Source organism: Psammomys obesus, unplaced genomic scaffold (assembly GCF_907164565.1).
Source record: "Psammomys obesus unplaced genomic scaffold, mPsaObe1.curated_primary_1811, whole genome shotgun sequence".
Taxonomy (NCBI): domain Eukaryota; kingdom Metazoa; phylum Chordata; class Mammalia; order Rodentia; family Muridae; genus Psammomys; species Psammomys obesus.
In genome coordinates this window covers 3,657,460-3,676,587 of record NW_026596225.1, presented here as the reverse complement: position 1 = coordinate 3,676,587, position 19,128 = coordinate 3,657,460, and the positions used below count along the sequence as shown (strand labels likewise).

Sequence of the window (19,128 nt, the reverse complement as noted above, 5' to 3'; positions counted from 1 at the left end):
TCTGGATTTGGTTTGGAGTTTTTTTCTGGCTTTTTTTTTTTTTTTTTGAGACAGTGTTTCTCTTTGCAGAACTGGCTGCCCTGGACTCACTCACTTTGTAGACCACCACACTGGACTCAAACTCTCAGGGTTCCACCTGTATCTGCCTCCCAAGTGCTGGGACTATAAGGCATGCATTGCCTTTAAAACACTGGCTGGCTAACCTCAGTCGCTGCACACAGATCTCTTGAGCAGTATGAACTGTATTTTGTGATTTACGAAAAGCAGACCGTGGCCTGCAAGCCTGTTCTGTCAGTCCTTCTCAGAGCCTAAGGATCACTAACAGATAATCAATAAAAACTGTTGCTGAAATGTCACCATATGCTATATTCAGCTGCAATCAAGGTGCTGTGTTCCCAACTGATAGAAAATATTTTATGTTCTATATACTTAGAAATGAGGACTTATTCTTGGATTTCCATGTCTCTGCAGGACAGAATTTGAAGGAAACAAATCAAAGAGGTTGGAGAGGTGGCTCAGCAGTTAAGAACATTCACTGCTCTCGAAGAGGACCTAGATTCAGTTCCCAGTACCCAGATGGTGGCTTACAACCATCCCTAACTCTGGTTCCAGAGAATCCAATGCACTCTTCTGATTGCAGGGGCTTTGGGGACACTGTGGTGCACATAATCTCGTGCAGGCCAAACACCCATACACATAAAATAAACAATAAAAAATGATAGGACAAATGTAAAAAATAAAAAATAAATTAGCCAGGCCTGTTGGCACACACCTTTAATTTCAGCACTCAGGAGGCAGAGGTAGGTGTATTTGAGGGCAGCCTGGTTTTCTACAAAGTGAGTCCAGGATAGCCAAGGCTACCAGAGAAACTGTTTCCAAAGAAGGAGGAGGAAGAAGAGGAAAGAAAGGAAAGAGAGCGAGAGAGAGAAGAAAGGAAGAAAGGAAGAAAGGAAGAAAGGAAGAAAGGAAGAAAGAAAGAAAGAAAGAAAGAAAGATAGATTCTGGAGATGGCTCAGCAGTTAAGATAACTGGCTGGTCTTCCAGAGGCCCTGGGTTTGATTCCTAGCACCCAAATGTGGGCTCACTACCTTCCATAACTCAGTTCCAGGGTATCTGATGCCCACTTCTGGCCTCCTTGGGCACCAAGCATGAATGTGGTGTAGCTACATACATGCAAGCAGAACACTGACATACATAAAATAAAATAAAATTTTAAAAAAGAAGAAACAAAATAGGAAGGCATTGGCAAAGCCTTCTTAATAGAGAAATAAATACAAATTAAATTATTTGAGATAACTGTTAGTCACAAGTCTTGGTATGGTGTAGGCATAGGCCTGGGACCAACGACATAATATAACACCTCTCTGTTTCTCTGTCTCTCTGTCTGTCTCTCTCTCATACAAGTATAGAGTTAATTTTCTACTTATCTGTCTGTTTTCAGAGGACAATGGCTATTCACTGTTTATCTTTGATAACATCCTCAAAGAAAACAATGAATAAGCATTTTTTGGATGAATTCCTAATATCTACATGAGAACATAATTGCTCACCATGACCCAGGAAAAATATAGAAGGAGTGTGTTTTTTGTTTGTTTGTTTGTTTGTTTGACCTTATGGTTCCAGAGAGATAAGAGTCTATCATGGCAGGGAGACTAGGCTGGAAGCTGTAGAGGAATTTTAATTCAAAACATTGGCTGTCCTGGCAAGAGATTGCATCTGAAGACCTTCTAGGTCTGTGTGATCCAGCTGGAATACAAACATGCCTTTAATCCAGAAGACAGAGGCAAGCAGATCTGTTGTTATAAACATGGTTTTTGTTTTAATCCCAGGTGTGGGCTGTGGGGCTGACTCAGATGGTCCACAGCAGCAGACTGTTTGCCTCATGTGGGCTCTGAGAGGAGCTCTTTGCCAGCTGCAGATAGTTTGAATCTGAGGACTCTGGAGAGAGAATAAATGCCAGAGCTCAGAGAGTGAGGAGTTTGGAGAAGGAGCAAAGCTCCTGCTTCCCCCTTGCTGCTCCTGGTTGCTACTGTGAGACAAGAAGTTGGAGATCTCCTGAGAAAAGGACTGGACTGGCTCCAAGGAATGCAATGACTCTATCTGGCAAAAAGCAGCTAAGAAAGAGAACTGCATCCCCCTCCCATTAACCATTTCTCTTACCTGGCCTTGGGATGTTGGGAGGGACTGGGGTGGAGTAGAGAGAAAGATATAAGAAATGTAAATAGAAGAATTTTTTTTAAAAAGTATGCCAACACAGATCTGAGTTCAGGGCCAGCCTGGTAAAGAGCAAGTTTCAGGTAAAGAAAAGCTTAGGTCCAGACGTGTTGGTACACGCCTTTCTTTAATCCCAAACAATGAAAGTAAGTTAGTTTGTTGAAGAAAGCACCATGTTTGAAAGTTACGTCTGAGTGGCAGAAAAAAGTGACAAATCAGAGATTCGACAGAATAGGATATGTCCAACTTTCAAAAGAAGAAAGAGGAAACAAAAACTACTTAAGGGGTAATGCAGAGAAAGGAGGCAGTTTTACAGAGAGGTTGCAGAGAGAGAGAGAACAAGATAGACACAGGTGAAAACAAAATGAGCCAGAGAATGAGAAGGAGTCAGGAGATTAGAGCAGCTTGCTGGAGTTGATTTGAGCCCAAGCAGAGAAATTCAGAGGCTGAGAGAGTAGCCAGATTAAATTAGTCAGCTGGGAGAGTTTGAGCCAGAACAGCTGAGTTTAACCAGCCAGCCAAGAGCTCAGTAAGAAAAAGAAAGGGCAAGCTTATTCAGCACTAAGTCTCAGAGGCTGAAAACATTCTAGGCCCAGGTTAGATGGTATGGAGGCTAGAAGCTTCCAGGACTAGGCCTAGGTTAGCAGACAGAGATAGTAATCCTCCGAGGCAGCAACAGAAACAGGTGAATAAAAGTTCTATTTACAGCAAGCACCAGGCCAGAGGGCACCAGACTCCCTGACACTGGAGTCACAGGTGTTTGAGTTGTCTGATGTGAGTGCCAACCAGATCCTGTGCAAGAGCACAAGTGCTCCTAACCACTGAGCCATCTCTCCAGCCAGCCTACCTTGTTTTTGGGACAGGGTCTTTCACTGAACCTTATCACTTTTGCTAGTCCGGCTGGACAGTGAGTTTCAGGGATCTGCCCCTCAGTGCAGGGATTACAGCACTTCAGGGCCTGGCTTTTATGTGAGTGCTGAGGATCTGAACTCAGGTCCTTGCACTAGTCTGGCAGATACTTTGTCACCTTCTTCCTAGCCTTTCCCTTGGAGTTTTAACTAGCATTGTATTAATTTCACGAAGGATATTTCCATATATGTATCTAAGTATGCTTTGATCATCTCGTTATCCTTTCTTTTGTCCTTCTACACCCCACTTTGCCCTTCATCCCTGATAACCCTCCTTTTCCATTCAGATTCTACATATGACAGAAAATATGTGATACTTTGTGACAGTGGCTTACTTCACTTGATATGAACTCCTGTCCCATGTATTTTCCTGCAAATACATGACTGCATTCTTTCTTTTATGTGCATTGGTGTGAGGGTGTCAGACACTTGGAACTGGAGTTACAGTTGTGAGCTGCCATGTGGGTGCTAGGAATTGAACCTGGGTCCTTTGGGAGAGCAGACGGTGCTCTTAACCACGGATCCATCTCTCCAGCCCGATGACTGCATTCTTTACAGACAAATAAAATCCCATTGTACAAATATTCAGAATTTTAAAATAACTTTATTTTTATGTGTATTGGTGTTTTCCCTGCATATAGGTATGGCTAAGACTTTCAAACCCTCCGGGACTGGAATCAGAGACAGTCGTGTGCTGCCACGTGGGTGCGGGGAACTGAACACAGGTCCTCCAGGAATTGCAGCCAGTGCTCTTAACCGCTGAGCCATCTCTGCAGCAGCAGGAGTTCTTTGTTTTGAGATGCGGTTTATCTGTGTGGGAGTGTGCCTCTACAGCCCCGGAAAAGGCAGGACAGGAAGAACTGAGCTCTTAATTGCTTTCAACAAAAAGTAACAGAGTCCAGGTGGCTTGCTCCAGGATGTCTATCGTGTTTGCAAGGTGTGAAATACACTTAAGTCTCCTGGACCTAGTCAAGTGTCTGTCTTTGGTCTGTCAAAGTGATGAAGATCAGGTGGTCAGAGGCCCTAGGCTTGAGACCAGGTGAAGCTCCCGCCCAGATGCAGAGCTTTGAGTGCGGAGGAGCACCATTAACCCGTTTACAAACACCTCTAGCAAGCGAAGAGAGCCAACTTTAGGAAAGGACTAACCATTAAACTGGCACTATTTCGTCAAAGCCATAGTTTCCTGGGGCATCTTCAAGAATGTCTTAAGTAACTGGACTTTCGGAACTGCGGGACTTTCGGAGCTACTGGAGGGACAGAGCCCTCAGGGCTCTGTCATCTTTTCGGCAATTTTAGATCTTTGGTACTTTCACCACCTCGGCAGTTTCCGGAATTGCTCGGCGTGGACTCGAGAACGTCGCCCCCTGGCGGCGGCATTCGGGAAGGGGGCCTGCGAGCCAGCGCGCGCAGACGCAGTTGAGTCCCGGCGGCGGTTCAGACCGGACGTGGCTGCCCCTGAGATCACTTCCGGCCGGGTGACGGTGCGGACGGGTCAGGAGCGTAGAGGCGGCGGCAAAATGGCGGCGCCTGAGGAGCAGGATCTAACTCAGGAGCAGACCGAGAAGCTGCTGCAGTTTCAGGTAGCAGCGAGTTCTCGGTGCAGCACAGGCCGCCGGGGCGGGGGAGTGGGGCCCCGGAGGAGCGCAAAGCCTCCGTCAGGTTGGGCTTGGGACCATTTTCAGACCGGCAGGCGGCCCCCTCCCCCCAGACGCCAACTGCCCGGATTTCCCCGGCCCCGACCTCTGTGGGTCCCCAGCCTGCCACCGCCGCAGCCAGCCAGGCTCGACCACAGTGGGCCGGCTGCCTTAGCTTCCCCTGGCGGCGCGGGCCCGCGGCCCGGCCAGCCCGCCAGACCCTCTCCGCCCACCGACTGTTGATGTGTAGAGGTCCTAAACCCCCGTCGCGGCGTCGGGCCGCGCTCCGGAGCGCCGACCACCGGCCCCGGGTCCCTGGCTCGCCGGGGCTCGCGGTGGGGGCTGTGGTGGGGAAGGAAGCACCTCCACCCAGACCTGGCACCTGCGCTAGGAGTGTGGCAGGACGGCACGCGCGGAAACAAGGCGACATTAAGTTCTCCTCGCTGGCTTCTGACTGGATTTGTTACCTTCGGCCTTCTCCTGAGCTGCAGACTGTGCTTCAGGAGGGTGGCAGCTTGCAGGACTCGGCCTCCTCTTAGTGGATGTTATGTTAACAAAAAAAAAAAAAAAAAAAAAAATGGCACTAAAGCACCCAGCCGAGGCGGAGGGTCTGGTTGGAGGAGATCACCATTCCCGCAGTCCTTAAAAGCGTGGCTGTGAAATGTCTATTCCCTTGAGGGTGTTGTGGAAGTAACTGAGTTTCTGGATGTTACAAGGTATTAAAAGGACTTTGTAAACAGTAAAATGTGCCCAAACAGTTGCGGCTATCAATCATCATTTTTCAGATAAAGTTAATATAACTCATTTTCTATTAGGAAATGTGCTAAATATATTCCTTTTCAGCAGGTTTTTTTGTGTTTTTTTTTTTTATAATGAGAAATCGTAGTGCCGGACATTGCTAGCTAGAACACTGCCCACTAAATATTTATGCTTTGAGAACGTGACTGACATTTGTCATGTTACCTTGTTTAACGGAAAGCCCTGTGGCGCTGCTGCTGTGACCGGCTGTGTCTGAACTGTAGGAAGTAGCCCTGGTGGTGTCCTGAGACTGCTCTCAGGGGACTCAGGAGGATTCTGAGTTTGAGGCCACCCTTTTCCAATGGAAAGGACGCTCGCTTTATGCTTAGGTGTTGGATGTGTATGAGTGGGAAAATACTGTTACAGGCATGCTTGACGTTTGAGTGCGGCTCACAATAGAGAAATTGATGACACCAGATTAAAGAATGAACAGACAGTTTCACTTCTTTATAAACTGCTACTTCCAGGACTGTATTTAACTTGGGTAGGGACACTTCGCAGCAGCTCTTAGTGGTAAGCTGCGGAGGAAATGAGGTGTGAGCTCTTAAGTTGTGATGCGCTTAGAAGTACATGCGAATGTATGGCAGTGCTTGTGCGATAAAGTGCTCAAGGACCTTGTCCTCGATGGACATCAGCACAAGAGACGGGCTAGCAGGCTAATGACACTGTAGTAAGATTAAATAAGTGTGTGTCAAGATTTTTGTTGTTTTTTCCCGAGACAGCGTTTCTCTGGCTGTCCTGGACTCATCCTGTAGACCAGGCTGGCTTTGAACTCGGAGATCTACCTGCCTTTGCCTTCCTGAGCCCTGGGATCAAAAGCTTGGGCCACCGAGCCCTGATGTCAAGATTTATGAAGTTGACTTTATTTAGAAAGTGCATTTTGTATTGAGCAAGCCTGGGGTCAGATCTATCATCTCAGACTGCTGTTAAACATTGTGTTGACATATTTAAATGTCAAGCATTATAACCTTAAACTTTATAGAAGACTGTAAAGGGTTAGCTGCCATTCTCTTATTGCTGAAGAAAACAGGTATGAGAGGTCAGATAATTCACACAAATAGTACCTTGCGTAAACTTAGAAATCCACATTCCTAAGGATCTTGTTTGTGTCCTGATGTTCAAGCCAGGGGACGTAACATGAATAATGGGAGTGCCCAGCTCTCTGGGATGTGTGTAGGATGTGTCTTTTGTCTTTGTAAACTTACTGATTTTGGAGGGGGAAGGAAAGATGGCTTAGAAGTTACTATTTGTTACCTGCTATGCCGTATTGTGATGTTAGCTAATTTATAACCAGTATGTTTAATCACATGGTTACCTTATAAAGTACAAATGGTGGTATGCCTGCTGTTCTGTCTGGTGAAGAAACAGATCTGTTGATTTCTTTGCCCAAGGTACTGAAGCTCTTGGAAGTCTAGTAGGTCTGGCCTGAAAGGCTAAGCTCTTAGCACAGTGCCTTGCAGCTTTGCAAAAAGAATAGAATTTCAGCAGATGGTGGGCAGGGGAATGTTCAGAGCTGAGAAGATGGGTTGCTCACCTGTGGAGACGGGAAAGAAAGTGTGAGTGTGACTGTTGTAATAAATAGACTTGGTGGTGACAAGGTAAACCAGAGCCAGCTTTGTCAATGCTGTGCTCAGTTCTGTAGGCACACAGTCATGAAGGTTTAACTAGGGAGTAACAGCACCAGTTTGGGGTTGGCTTCTGTAGCAATACGGGGCATATACTTAAAATTTCCATTTTAAGTATATCAGAATAGAACTATCAGAATAGAACAGGATGGCACTGTTGACAGCGAGTTTTCAGTGTGTGTCCACATGTGTTACACTTGAGCCAGGCATGGTTCACTGTAATCTCAGTGCTAGCACTTGAGAGGTTCAGTTAAGGAGGTTGCTATAGGTTCAAGGACAGCCTGGGCTACTTAGTGAGTTTCAGGTTATCCTATAGGGTGAGACCTGTCTCAGAAATCCTAAGTACTTGAACTGGTAAAAGAGAAATGTTTTAGGAAGCCTGAGATTTGTGTTTTTTTTGTTTATTTGTTTCTGACATATAAACAGTCCTCTAAGGCAGATTTATCATGTTTCTCAGTCCATTTGATGATTTAAGGCTTTTGTGTGTGAGAGAGAGAGAGAGAGAGAGAGAGAGAGAGAGAGATTGATTCTCATGGCTCTGGTTTGTTTTGGAACATTGTGTTTTGAGCAATTTGTTTTTGGGGGGGGAGGTTTACAAGACAGGGTTTCTCTATGTAACCTTGGCTGTCTTGGATGCTTGGTAGACCAGGCTGGCCTACAAAACTCAGAGTGATCTGCCTGCCTCTGCTTCCCTGAGTGCTGGGATTACAGACTTGGGCCACCACACCCAGCTATTTTGAGCTATTTCTACTAGAAAATAATAGGTTTATAAATCTAAAGAAGAGCTAATGCAGATATGTGGAAGATTACTTTTATTGGAGTCAATGTCCTCAAATTTCCAGATATGTAGATTTCTCCAGTGCTTTGGTTTACTGCCTCAGGGCTGGTGTTTTAACATCAAGGAAGGGATGTCAAGGTCAGAGGAGTAAATGTACCACAACCCATAGGAGGAAGTGATCTCTTTCTGCTTGTACAGGAACATGACATTTTCCACTTTAATTAAAATGTGTTGCATTTTTGTTTACTTAAATTGTGTAAGTGTGGGGACCACGAATGCCATGACATATGTGGAAGTCAGAAGACAACTTGTGAGAGGATTTCAACCCTCTTGCCATATGTGTTCTGAGGATTGGTGAATCCTCAGGTTATCAGGTTTGTCAGAAAGTGCCTCCACCGCTGAACCATCTTGTCAGCCCTGTTTGTTTATGAGAAAGGGTTTCCCTGGGTAGCCCACATAGCCCAGGCTCACCTCAGCTACCACGAGAGGATAGAGACAACAAGAGTCTGTACCACACAGTAGGGCAAGACTCACAATCTCTAACTTAAAGCCTGGGCTCTAAGCTGTATAAGCAAATTTATAAGTAGTTTTTTCAGGATTTTCGTCTGGAAATTGGGGTTGTGATGAGTACATGGTAATTTGCATTCATTGACTTAAAAAAAAATCACAGTGATCTGTTTGATTTCTGATTTCTCTCTTCACCTTATCCTGGCTAAGGAAGCTAGCTACTAGTGGGTTTTACAGTCTCACTAAGTCTCAGTAAAGTCTCACATTGAGTGTGTGTGTGATGGGAACATTATATTATCTGATTGGCAGTATCCATTTTCTTTTTTATTCTTGAAACAAACAAGCAAACATACAAACCTATAGCTGTGTGGTAGTGTACATCTTTAATCTCATGACTCAGGAGGCGGAGGCAAGTGGATCTCTTGATTTCAAGGCCAGCCTGGTCAACCAAGTGAGTTCCAGGACAACCAAGGTTACACACAGAGAAACCTTGTCTCCAAAATCAAAAACAAAGACAGTCTTTTCTTTGAAAATGTCATACATGTTTACAGTGTATCTTTTCTTTCCTTCTGAGACAGGGTCTGTATGTAGCACTGGCTGTCCTTGTTCTGTGTAAACTAGGCTGACCTCAAACTTAGAGCTTCCCTGCCTTTGCCTCCTTCCTGAGGGCTGCCATATACAATATATCTTGATTGTATTTATGCCTTGTTTTCCCCTCTCTGCAGCCGCATTACCTTCCACCTTCACGACCTGAATTCAAGAGTGCTGCCTGCTGTAATACTGACATGTTGGCTTGATTTTGTGCAGGTAGTCTTTGCTGCAGTGAGTTGATGAGTGTAAGGCCCGTGTCATGTCCAGAAGACAGCATTTCACGCCCTCTTTACCACCCTTTGGCTTTTAGCAGTCTTTCTTCTCCCAGCTCTTCACTGTTTTCCTGAGCCTTGTGGGAGGAGGCAGTTGATAGAAATGTCCTATTTGGGGCTGAGCGTCTCAGGGGTTGGTGGTTATGAGTCTTTGTGTTAACTGATGACCATCTCAGAAAGAAGCTTCCCTGCCAAGGCTGAGAGCAGCACTGATCTGTAGATGTAAACAGACGTGAGAAAGCAGTCGGACAGCTGCTCTTTCGCAGCATAACACTAGTAGCTTTCCTCCCAGAGCCAGTCATCTCCTGAACCATGGGCTTTGACCAGCTTTACAGAACCAGGCATGATTTTTCCTCCTGTGGAGGAGGTCTCAAATCTAGTTAGGAAGTGGTTATTTACCTTTAAACACTCATGCCTTGATTGCCTCAGTGTACAGATGAATGTGTAGCCCAGAGTTCAGCACTGAGGTAAGACCGTTGGTAACTTCTCCCCGGGAACTGCGGGACACCCTCTGGCTCTGTGAAGCTGCCAAGAAGGAAGATGTATTCTGAGTTCCAGCATCATTTCTTAGTGTGTCTTCAGCACAGGAGCTTACAGTTTAGTTATGGTGGGCAGCAAGAAGCAATGTCTGTAGCCTGGCATGTTGGGGACTCTTTAGGGCCTCTTGACCTACAGCTTGTAAGAGGTATCCTGTGCTGGGCACTGAGAGGTTCTTTTTTCCTGCTTTCCTTTTTTATGTATACACACTATCTGTATGCCTCCTCGTCCCCAAGAAGGCCAGAAGAGGGCAGCAGGTCTTCTTAAATTCTAGTTACAGAGGTGTGAGCTGCCCTGTAGGTGATGGAAATTTAACCCCGGTCTTCTGGGAGAGAGGGCAGTACTCTTAACTACAGAGCCATTTCTTCAGCATCTGAGATTGTCATTTAATAACTAACCTGTCTTTCAGGAGAAACATTGTCCATTCATACAGGATTCCTGTGTTCAAACTGCCTTTTTAAAAATTATTACAATTTATTCACTTTGTATCTCCACTGTAGCCCCCCTCCCATCCCCTCCCAGTCTCACCCTTTCTCCCTCCTCTTCTCCTATGCCCTTTCCAAGTCCACTGATAGGGGAGGTCCTCCTCCTCTTCCATCTGACCGTAGCCTGTCAGGTCTCATCAGGACTATCTGCACTGTCTTTCTCTGTGGCCTGGTAAAGCTGCCCACCATCAGGGGGAGGTGATCAAAGAGCCAGCCATTGAGTTCATGTCAGAGACAGTCCCTGTTCCCCTTAGTAGGGAACCCACTTGGACACTGAGCTGCCATGGACTACATCTGAGTAGGGGTTCTAGGTTATCTCCATGCATGGTCCTTGGTTCTAGCATCAGTCTCAGAGAAGACCCCTGTGCCCAGATATTTTGGTTCTGTTGCTCTCCTTGTGGAGCTCAAAACTGCCTTTTTTTTTTCATATTAAAATTTTTTTCATCAAGACATGGTTTCTTTCTGTACTCCTGGCTGTCCTGAACTCGCTCTGTAGACTACACTGGCCTTGACCTCACAGCGAACTGCCTGTCTCTGCCTCTGAGTGCTGCCATGTCCCACTTAGTCTCTATTTTCTAAGGCTTAGTTTTTGTCTGTTTTTAAAATGTTATTTTGATCTTCTAATTTTGTGTGTCTGAGTTGCTCACATGCATGCAGGAATCATGTGTGTTTTGGAGCTGAGTGATGGGCAGTTGTGAACTGCCACGTGGAAGCTGGAGATCAAATCCAGGTCCTCTGCAAGAACACGTGCCACGTGCAAGAACAACTCGGCCACCTCACCAGCCCCTATTTGTTTCTTTCTTTCTGTGTGTGAGTGTACGTGTGTACACTTTTTCACATGTATGTGGAGGTCTGAGGTTGATAGTGGGAACCAGTGGCTCTTCTGCCTTACTCATTGCTGAAGGGTCTCTTTGTGAAACCCAGACCGTGATGAGATGGCTGGTCTTGTTAGCTTGCTTGCTCTGGAATCTGCGGCTAGAATTGCAAGTGGTCTCTGAACCTCCAGTCCTCACACCAGTGTGGCAGTGCATTAACTGTGCCAGCATCTCCCGGGCCCAAGCACTGTTTTGTTTTTTAAAGATTTTATTTATTATTTATACAGTATTTTGCCTGCAGGCCAGAAGAGGGCACCAGATCTCACTATAGATGGTTGTGAGCCACCATGTGGTTGCTGGGAATTGAACTCAAGATCTTGGAAGAACAGCCAGTGTTCTTAACCTCTGAGCTGTCTCTCCAGGCCCCCAAGCATAGTTTTAATACCCTCACTTGTTTCTATTTTTAAAACTTACTATTATTGTTAATGCCATGATATGTTTATAGGTCACAGGATAATTTTCTCCCTTTCCACCTTCACATGGGTTTCAGGGATTGAACATCCAGCTTGTGTAGTGGGAACCTCAGCCCACTGAGCCATCTCATGGCCCCTTGCCTCAGTATTTCTGCTCTTACAAGGTCAGTTGTGTTTGGGCAAAGATGGTATTGGGGATAGAAGCCTGGGCCTCATGCATGGTGACAGTTCCTGTCAGTGAACTACATGCCCACTCCTTGAGTTGTACTATTGACAAGAGTCACTTATGTTTGCCCCTGAGCCGCTGTGTACTGTGTTTGTCATGTACGTTGAATTTAACTATTTCTATGAATGAGTAAAATATCTGCAGAAACTGTTTTGCTTGTATGAAGTTAACTTAGATGCTTTGGAAAGACTCTACACCAACAAGTTACTGGGGGGGAATTGGTGTTCTTTAGTTGTAGAGAAGATAGCTAAGTGACTTTGCAGAAAGTGACTGAAATGATGGGGGATTAGACTTTCTGTTTGGCAGATGTTTATGGCTCATTCTCCTTAAAAGAAACCCAATGTGTTTTTGCTAGAAATGCAAATCAGAGAATTTTGAGGAAGGGCTTTCCTATAAGGGAATTTCTCACCTGGATAAAAGTGTCTAGATTGTGGCAGGCTCTTCAGTTGTAGTGATGAGAGCTGTGGGTTGACCCCAGAAGTGAGTAGCTGGTCTCTATCGAGTCAGTGGAGAGCTTTAGACAGGTGTCCATTGGTATCTGAGGGATTGGTTTCAAGAATTCATCCTGATAGCAAGCTCTAAAGACGCTCAAGTTATTTATATAAAATGGTAGAGTAGTTATATGTGAAATAAACACATCTTCTTATATACTTGATAATAACTAGTATCATGTAAATGTTATGGAAATACTTGTACTGGTTAAGAAGTAATGAGCCGGAAACGCCTACGTGTACATGTTCAGTGTGTGTGTGTGTGTGTATATATATATATATTCTTCTTCTTCTTCCTTCTTCCTCCTTCTTCCTTCTTCCTCCTTCTTCTTCCTTCTTCCTCCTTCTTCCTCCTTCTTCCTCCTTCTTCCTCCTTCTTCTTCCTTCTTCTTCCTTCTTCCTCCTTCCTTCTTCCTCCTTCTTCTTCCTTCTTCTTCCTTCTTCTGGGCAGTGCAGTGTTGGGGGTCAGTGCAGCGCCTCCCACCCCCAGACCCTTACCCCTTAAAACAAGGTCTTGCTGTATACAGCCCCGGCTGGTTTTGGCTGCTTCTTCCCAGGTAAATGCTGGATAACTGGGATTACAGATACACGCCACCACATGAGGTAATTGAACTTGTGGTTGCAGAATACAGATGTATCAGAGCGATTATACAAATAGAAGAATCCTAAAGCAAGTATTGTTGGAGGGAGTGATAAGGGTCGTGAGCTAAAGTTTTAGAGAGTTGGAGGCAGTGGTCTGCAGTAAATAAAGCCTTCTTTCCGGAAGGGATATTGGCGAATTTATTCTGATCACACTTCGAGACCTACACGTGTAGTATGTTGTTGCTTGAGCCTTGATTGAATTCACTTTGACTAAGGTTCCAAATAAGCAAACAAGGTTAGTTCTGTTATTGCCTAGTTGGCTAGGATCAGTAGGAAACTTGCCCAGTTGCAACTGAGGTGTAACCTGGAAGTCTCACTCTGTTCCGGCCTCTCTCCTGTCACTGGAACCACCTTTCTGTCTCCCTGTTAATTTGTTTTAAAAGTCAGATAAGTGGGTCTGTGGCAGGTTTGGGTTTTGTTTTGGGTGGTGTCTCCTCTCTAATGCTGAGCATGGAACCAGGGGCTTGATCAGCCAGGCCAAGTGTTTTGCCCTGAATGACAGTTTTAAGAAGGAAAATACAGCAGAATCCAAAACTGTGGTTCTAATTATAGATGTAAAGTTCCTCATCACCTCTTCCTGAGGATAGACTTGTAAGGAGGAGAAAAGAGAATAAGTAACAGGATAAAGAAATTGTGAGAGAAAGTCTTCAAGGAAGGGGTGTCTGTAGTGATTGTTTCTAAATGCTATTTTATTTGGGGTATTTAAGCCTCCACCTCCCTTCCACCATCTTTTTTTTTTTTTTTTTCCTTTTTTTTCCCACCAATCTTTTAACCCTAGGTAAGAAAAGGTTAGTTGGGAGAAGGGGCACAGACCCCTTTACTTCTCCTGGCTGTTTAGGGTCAGTGAATTCTTTGGGGGCTCAGTCTCTGTCAACAGCAAAGGAAACAAAAAGTCTCCTCCATCTATCTCCTCCAAGCCACTGCGCCACAAAGTATCTCTCCAGTGTCTCTCCAAACTGCCACCCTTCTCTTTCTGGGCTCTCCTGTTTATATCCCTTCAGAGTCCTAGACCATGCTGCATGAGGCTGGCCATTACCATCTGGCAAAGACCATGGCCCACAGAGGCAATTATCAACTGTAGACAAACTGAAATCTTACACTTGGGATTAGAACAAACATATTTACATAGCATAACTGAGTTTTTAAAGAAACCACAACTTCTATTACAGGTGTTCTCAGGTTAAAAAGTAAAGTTTCATTTAGACCAGGAGGGTGAAATTCAGAGAAGTCAAGGTTTAAGGGAATGTTGCTATACTAACCAAGAGAGACTTAGAATACACTGTACGCCTTGGTATATTTGGTTACCCTACAACAGAACGCCCAGGGCTGGGTAATTTATAAAAAACAGATTTGTTTCTTATAGTTCTGGGAGCTGAGAGGTCTCAAGTTTGAAAGCCTGTGCACTAGATCAGCGTTAGTGTCTCATGCTTAAATCACAGCACTCAGGAGGCAGAGGAAGGAGTCAGTGAGTTTGAGGCCAGCCTTGTCTCCAAGTTCCAGAACAGTCAAGGCTGCACACAGAAATTCTTTCTCAAAAACCCAAAATAAATAAGTAAGTAAGTAAGTAAAAAGCCTGTACACCGTATCATCCTATGGCATAAGGTGGAAGGCTAAAGAAAATGAAGGGGACATACCTGTAATACCAGTACCTGGGAAACAAAGGGCCAGCATCTTCTACTTAGCAAGATCAAAGGCAGCCTGAGCTGCTTAAGACTTAGCTTTAAAGATGACTCCTAAGTTGCAGTGGAGACCCTAGGATGTTGAAGATGGCAGTATCAAAGGATAGCTTCAAGGAAAGCTGCAGGAAGAGTGGGTCTGGCCTAAGCAAGGCTGTGTGTATCACAGCTGCAGAGCCAGAGAGGTAGGTCTGTCCAGATAACTGGAGCCCAGACCAGGGGACCCAGATCCTAGACATAGAAGTGCAGGATTTGTTTGGATCTTGCTTTTTGGCTTGATCTTTCTTGGTTATGCCACCATTTTCCCCTTTTCAAATGGATTTCTTTTCCTGAGCCAAAATTATTAGAAATACATAACTTTTATTTTTATTTCTTATTATACAGAGACTCACAGTTAAGAGAGTGCCTACTGTTTCACAGTAGAATTTGGTACTTGGTTTTTAAGCAATGCTATTACAGTTAAGATTTGGAGGACTTGTTTTGTTTTTCAAGGCAGGGTTTTTCTGTGTATCATCAGCCCTGGCTGTTGTGGGATCCACTTTGTAGACCAGGCTGGCTTCTAACTCACAGAGATCGCCTGCCTCTGCCTTCCGAGTGCTTGGGTTTAAAGACGTGCACCACTGTTCTGGCTGATTTGAAGAACTTTTACAGATGAATTAAATTCATTTTGTAATTTAAAAAAAATTTATGCATAGGAGCATTTTGCCTGCATGTATACCTGTATACTGTTTGTGTACCTGTGCCCTCGGAGGACAGAAGAGGGCATTAGGTCCTCTGAGACTGAAGTTACATATGGTTGAGAGCTGCCATGTGGGTGCTGGAAACAGCTCAGGTCCTCTGCGAGAGCAGTGAGGACTTTTAACTGCTGAGCTACCTCTCCAGTTCCTTGAGTACATTCTGCATTAGAGGTGAACATGGAACTTTGGGGACTGGGGTGGAATGTTATTATTTAAAGTAATGTGTTTGGGTGTCAAGTTGACAAGGAGTGTTATTCTTTATATCACTTTGACTAGATTTGGGATCAGCTAGGAAACAAACCTCCACAGTGTGTCTGTGAGGCTGTTTCCAGAGAGGATGGGTCCCAGGCTGAATGAAAAAGAGAAAGAGGAAATAAGAGTTGGTCTTTCTCTTGACTGAAGATGCAAGGTAATTTTTTCGCCATGATGGATTGTGTCCCCTCAAACTAGGGGCCATATTAAACTCCTCCCTTGGGTTTTGTCTGTTTGGTCATAGCAACAAGCAGGTAACGAACACAAAGATGTTCCTGCTATTTTTTTTATAGGTATAGAATTGAAACCAACTTGAGGATTCAAAGTATTTGTGATTAAATATTAATGTTTTGAAACTGGTTAAGAACACTGATGCCGGCTGGCGAGATGGCTCAGAGGTTAAGAACATTGACTGTTCTTCCAAAGGTCCTGAGTTCAATTTTCAGCAATCACATGGTAGCTCACAACCATCTATAGTGAAATCTGGTGCCCTCTTCTGGTACACAGGCAGACATGCAGACAGAACACAGTACATAATCAATCAATCAATCAATCTTAAAAAAGAGAACGCTGATGTCTTCCAGAGGACCTGGGTTTAATTTCCAGCACCAATAAAATAGCTCACAACCCTAGTCCCTGGGGATCTGAGACCCTCTTACCTGCCGCCCTTGTGGGCGTTGCGCAGACATGGTGCGCAGACAAACGTGCAGGGAAACACCTGTACACTTAGACATAAAGGCCACAAAGCTTTTTCCAATTTGTGGTTTGTATTTCACTTAAATTTTAAAATCTTATTTTGACACATACAGAAGCAGATTTTCCCAAAGGGGAGAGGTTAGAAGATGGGGAATGATGGTGGGGTCTTAGGCTGCTCTTGCTTCTGAGCAGAAGACTCACATTGACAGGAACCTGGCCAAGCTCAGTGCTTTAATGAGGTGCCACGAATGAAAGGGTACTAGAGTGGGGTTCAGTGAAAGATCATTTTATTTGATTTCCCTCAAACTTAACTGTAGTACTTACATTTAAGCAAGTTCAGGCTCATTTCACAACACTTCACGAATGTCTTTTTAACATGCCTTTTTCATCACTGTTAAATCTACTGAGATGACGCAAGCTCAGAACCCAAGAGTGCAAGTGCTTTGTGTTGACATGTGCCTAGTGAGGAAACTGTACCTAAGAAAGATGCCTACAGTTACCGACCTAGTCAGTGATGAAAAAAATGGCTGGAAGTGTGAGGACTCCGGTGTCCCCTAACTCTAACAATGGTTTATCCACTTATTCTTCCCATTTGTTACTGCTTGATAAGAGACTCATGTGGGTTTATTCGTGAAAGTGTGTGTGTGAACACTCAACATGTACATTTGTGGCTGTGTGTGTATTTATGATCTCATACATGCTAAACAGATACTCTGGCTGAGCTATGTCCCCAGTATTCATGTCATATTTTTAACTATGGTTCAGATACTTGCCTGCAAAACATTTGGGTTCGTTGAAATATCAAATATTTAAGAAGCCACCGTGTAGCTGGGTCTTGGTTGGCATAAGGCATTTAGCTTAGCATCTAAAGGGCTAACCAGTGATTTGCAATCTGATTCTAAATGAAACTTCAAGGGTTAAGGGTTGGTTGGTTTGTTTTTGAGGCACAGTCTTACTGTATAGGAACGTCTGTTGTTGAACTCTGAGATCCAAGTGCCTCTGCCTGTGCTGGGATTAAAGGCTTATGCCATCACCATCCCACCAAATTACCATATTTTCAATAAACGTTTAAATTTTCCGAATTAAGAATTGGGAGGTTGTTTTGAGGTTATCAAATAATAGAAGGCGTTGCTGCATAAGAGAGCCCACCCTGGACATTGGCTGTTTTCAACCTTTCACTGTCCACCCTGTCTCTGTTATGAAGCATCACTGGCCAGGCAGTGTGACCTATGGACACTTAGTTCTCTCATTGTTGAAATGAGGGTTTTACATACACAGTGCTTATTACCGAGTGTAGGTGCTCACTAAGTGGGAATTGCTGCTATTTAAATTGGAAGCTCAGAATTTAAATGTAAACAATGAAAACTTTTATAAGAGCTTTGATTACAGGTCAAAGCCTCATCACTTTCTGGGTGGACTTTAAATTCCGTTTTCTCCTGAGTAAGCAAAGCTGTCTTGTTTGGTGGGAAGGAGAGAACAAAGGTTACCTGGTTTTGGCCAAGTTTTACTCTGGGAATAACCTAAAATACAAGCCTCAGCAAGCCAAGTGGAACATAGAACACTCAGGCATCTACTGCGTGTGTTAGTATAAACACTTGAGATGTGAAAAGTGAAACACTTAGGAAAGCCAGATGAGTACATCCTGCTTTCCCAATCCATATCCAGATAGTTGGTTAAAACATGTGGGTGCATTCTTACATGCCCAGCCTGTTGTGATTATCTCTGACGTATACTCCCAAGAGTGAGGTCAGGAGGCATAGTATTCAGTATTTGTTTTCCAGGTCATTGTCATTTCCTTAACTTCTGACTAGATAGAAGTTAGAACAGGGCTGGATGGAGGGAAGTCTTTCACACACTCCCAGTGCCTACATAGTACTTGGGATTGGTTGGCCCCAGTGAGAAGGTTCACCCAGCTCTCTGTTAGCAGTATACTTCTGTGTGAATTGCTGTATCTGAGTGCAGATCCTAAATCATCAGGCGGTTAATTCATGGAAGGAGATGTCTGAGAGAGTAAGGGAGTGAGACACACTCAGCTGGGCCTGCCAGAGAGGTGTGACACAGTTCCTGGCACTTACGGCAGGAGAGATTAGTGGGAGAAGGAGCCATAGTTGCGAAGTTAAACCTTTCTTCCAGTTGTGGCTCTTTTTCCCAGTGTTGTCTCAAGTCCCATCAGGTGTTGGAGGATCTGAATCTAAGCCAGGTTTATTCTGAAGAGCTGTCAGGTTAGGAAATTGCTTTTTTTTTTTTTTTTTTTTTTTTTTAGTGGCCACTGACTTTATATGGAAATCAGTATGTCTTTATAACTCCTGGTGGACATGAATGGCAGAGCCTGGTGGTGGTAGCCTGGACTAGCCCTGAGTTTGGAATGGTTCACTGCTGTGCCCAGCTGGAGTCCTTTTGTTTGTTGTTTGTTTTGAGGCAGTTTTTCTCTGTGTAGCCCTGCCTGTTCTGGAGCTCTCTATAGAACAGGCTCAGAGATCCAACTGTCCCTGCTTCCTGAGTGCTGGGAATAAAGGTGTGCACTGCTGTGCCTGGTTTGTATTTATACGTTTTAAAGATTATTTTTATTTTTAATTATGTGTACATGCATGGGAGTGTAGGTATCCATGAAGGACAGAGGCACTGAGTCTCCCAGGAGCTGGGTTTGCAGATGATTGCCACCTTATGTGGGTGCTGGAAACTGAAGTCGTGTCCTCTGCAAGAACATTTTTAGGTTTATTCCTGTGTGTGTGTGTGTGTGTGTGTGTGTGTGTGTGTGTGTGTGTGTGTGT

General features: G+C 44.5%; 1 protein-coding gene across 3 annotated transcripts in view; it reads left to right on the top strand.

The window, feature by feature from the left end:
• Window positions 1-4,601: 4,601 nt before the first annotated feature.
• Faf2 (Fas associated factor family member 2) overlaps window positions 4,602-19,128 on the top strand; it is a 43,683-nt gene continuing 29,156 nt past the window's right edge. For all 3 annotated transcript variants that reach the window (XM_055595807.1, XM_055595806.1, XM_055595805.1), the window contains exon 1: window positions 4,602-4,702. In XM_055595807.1, coding sequence (XP_055451782.1) covers window positions 4,640-4,702 — 63 coding nt within the window. In that variant the 5' untranslated portion in view covers window positions 4,602-4,639. The remainder of the gene's footprint in view (window positions 4,703-19,128) is intronic.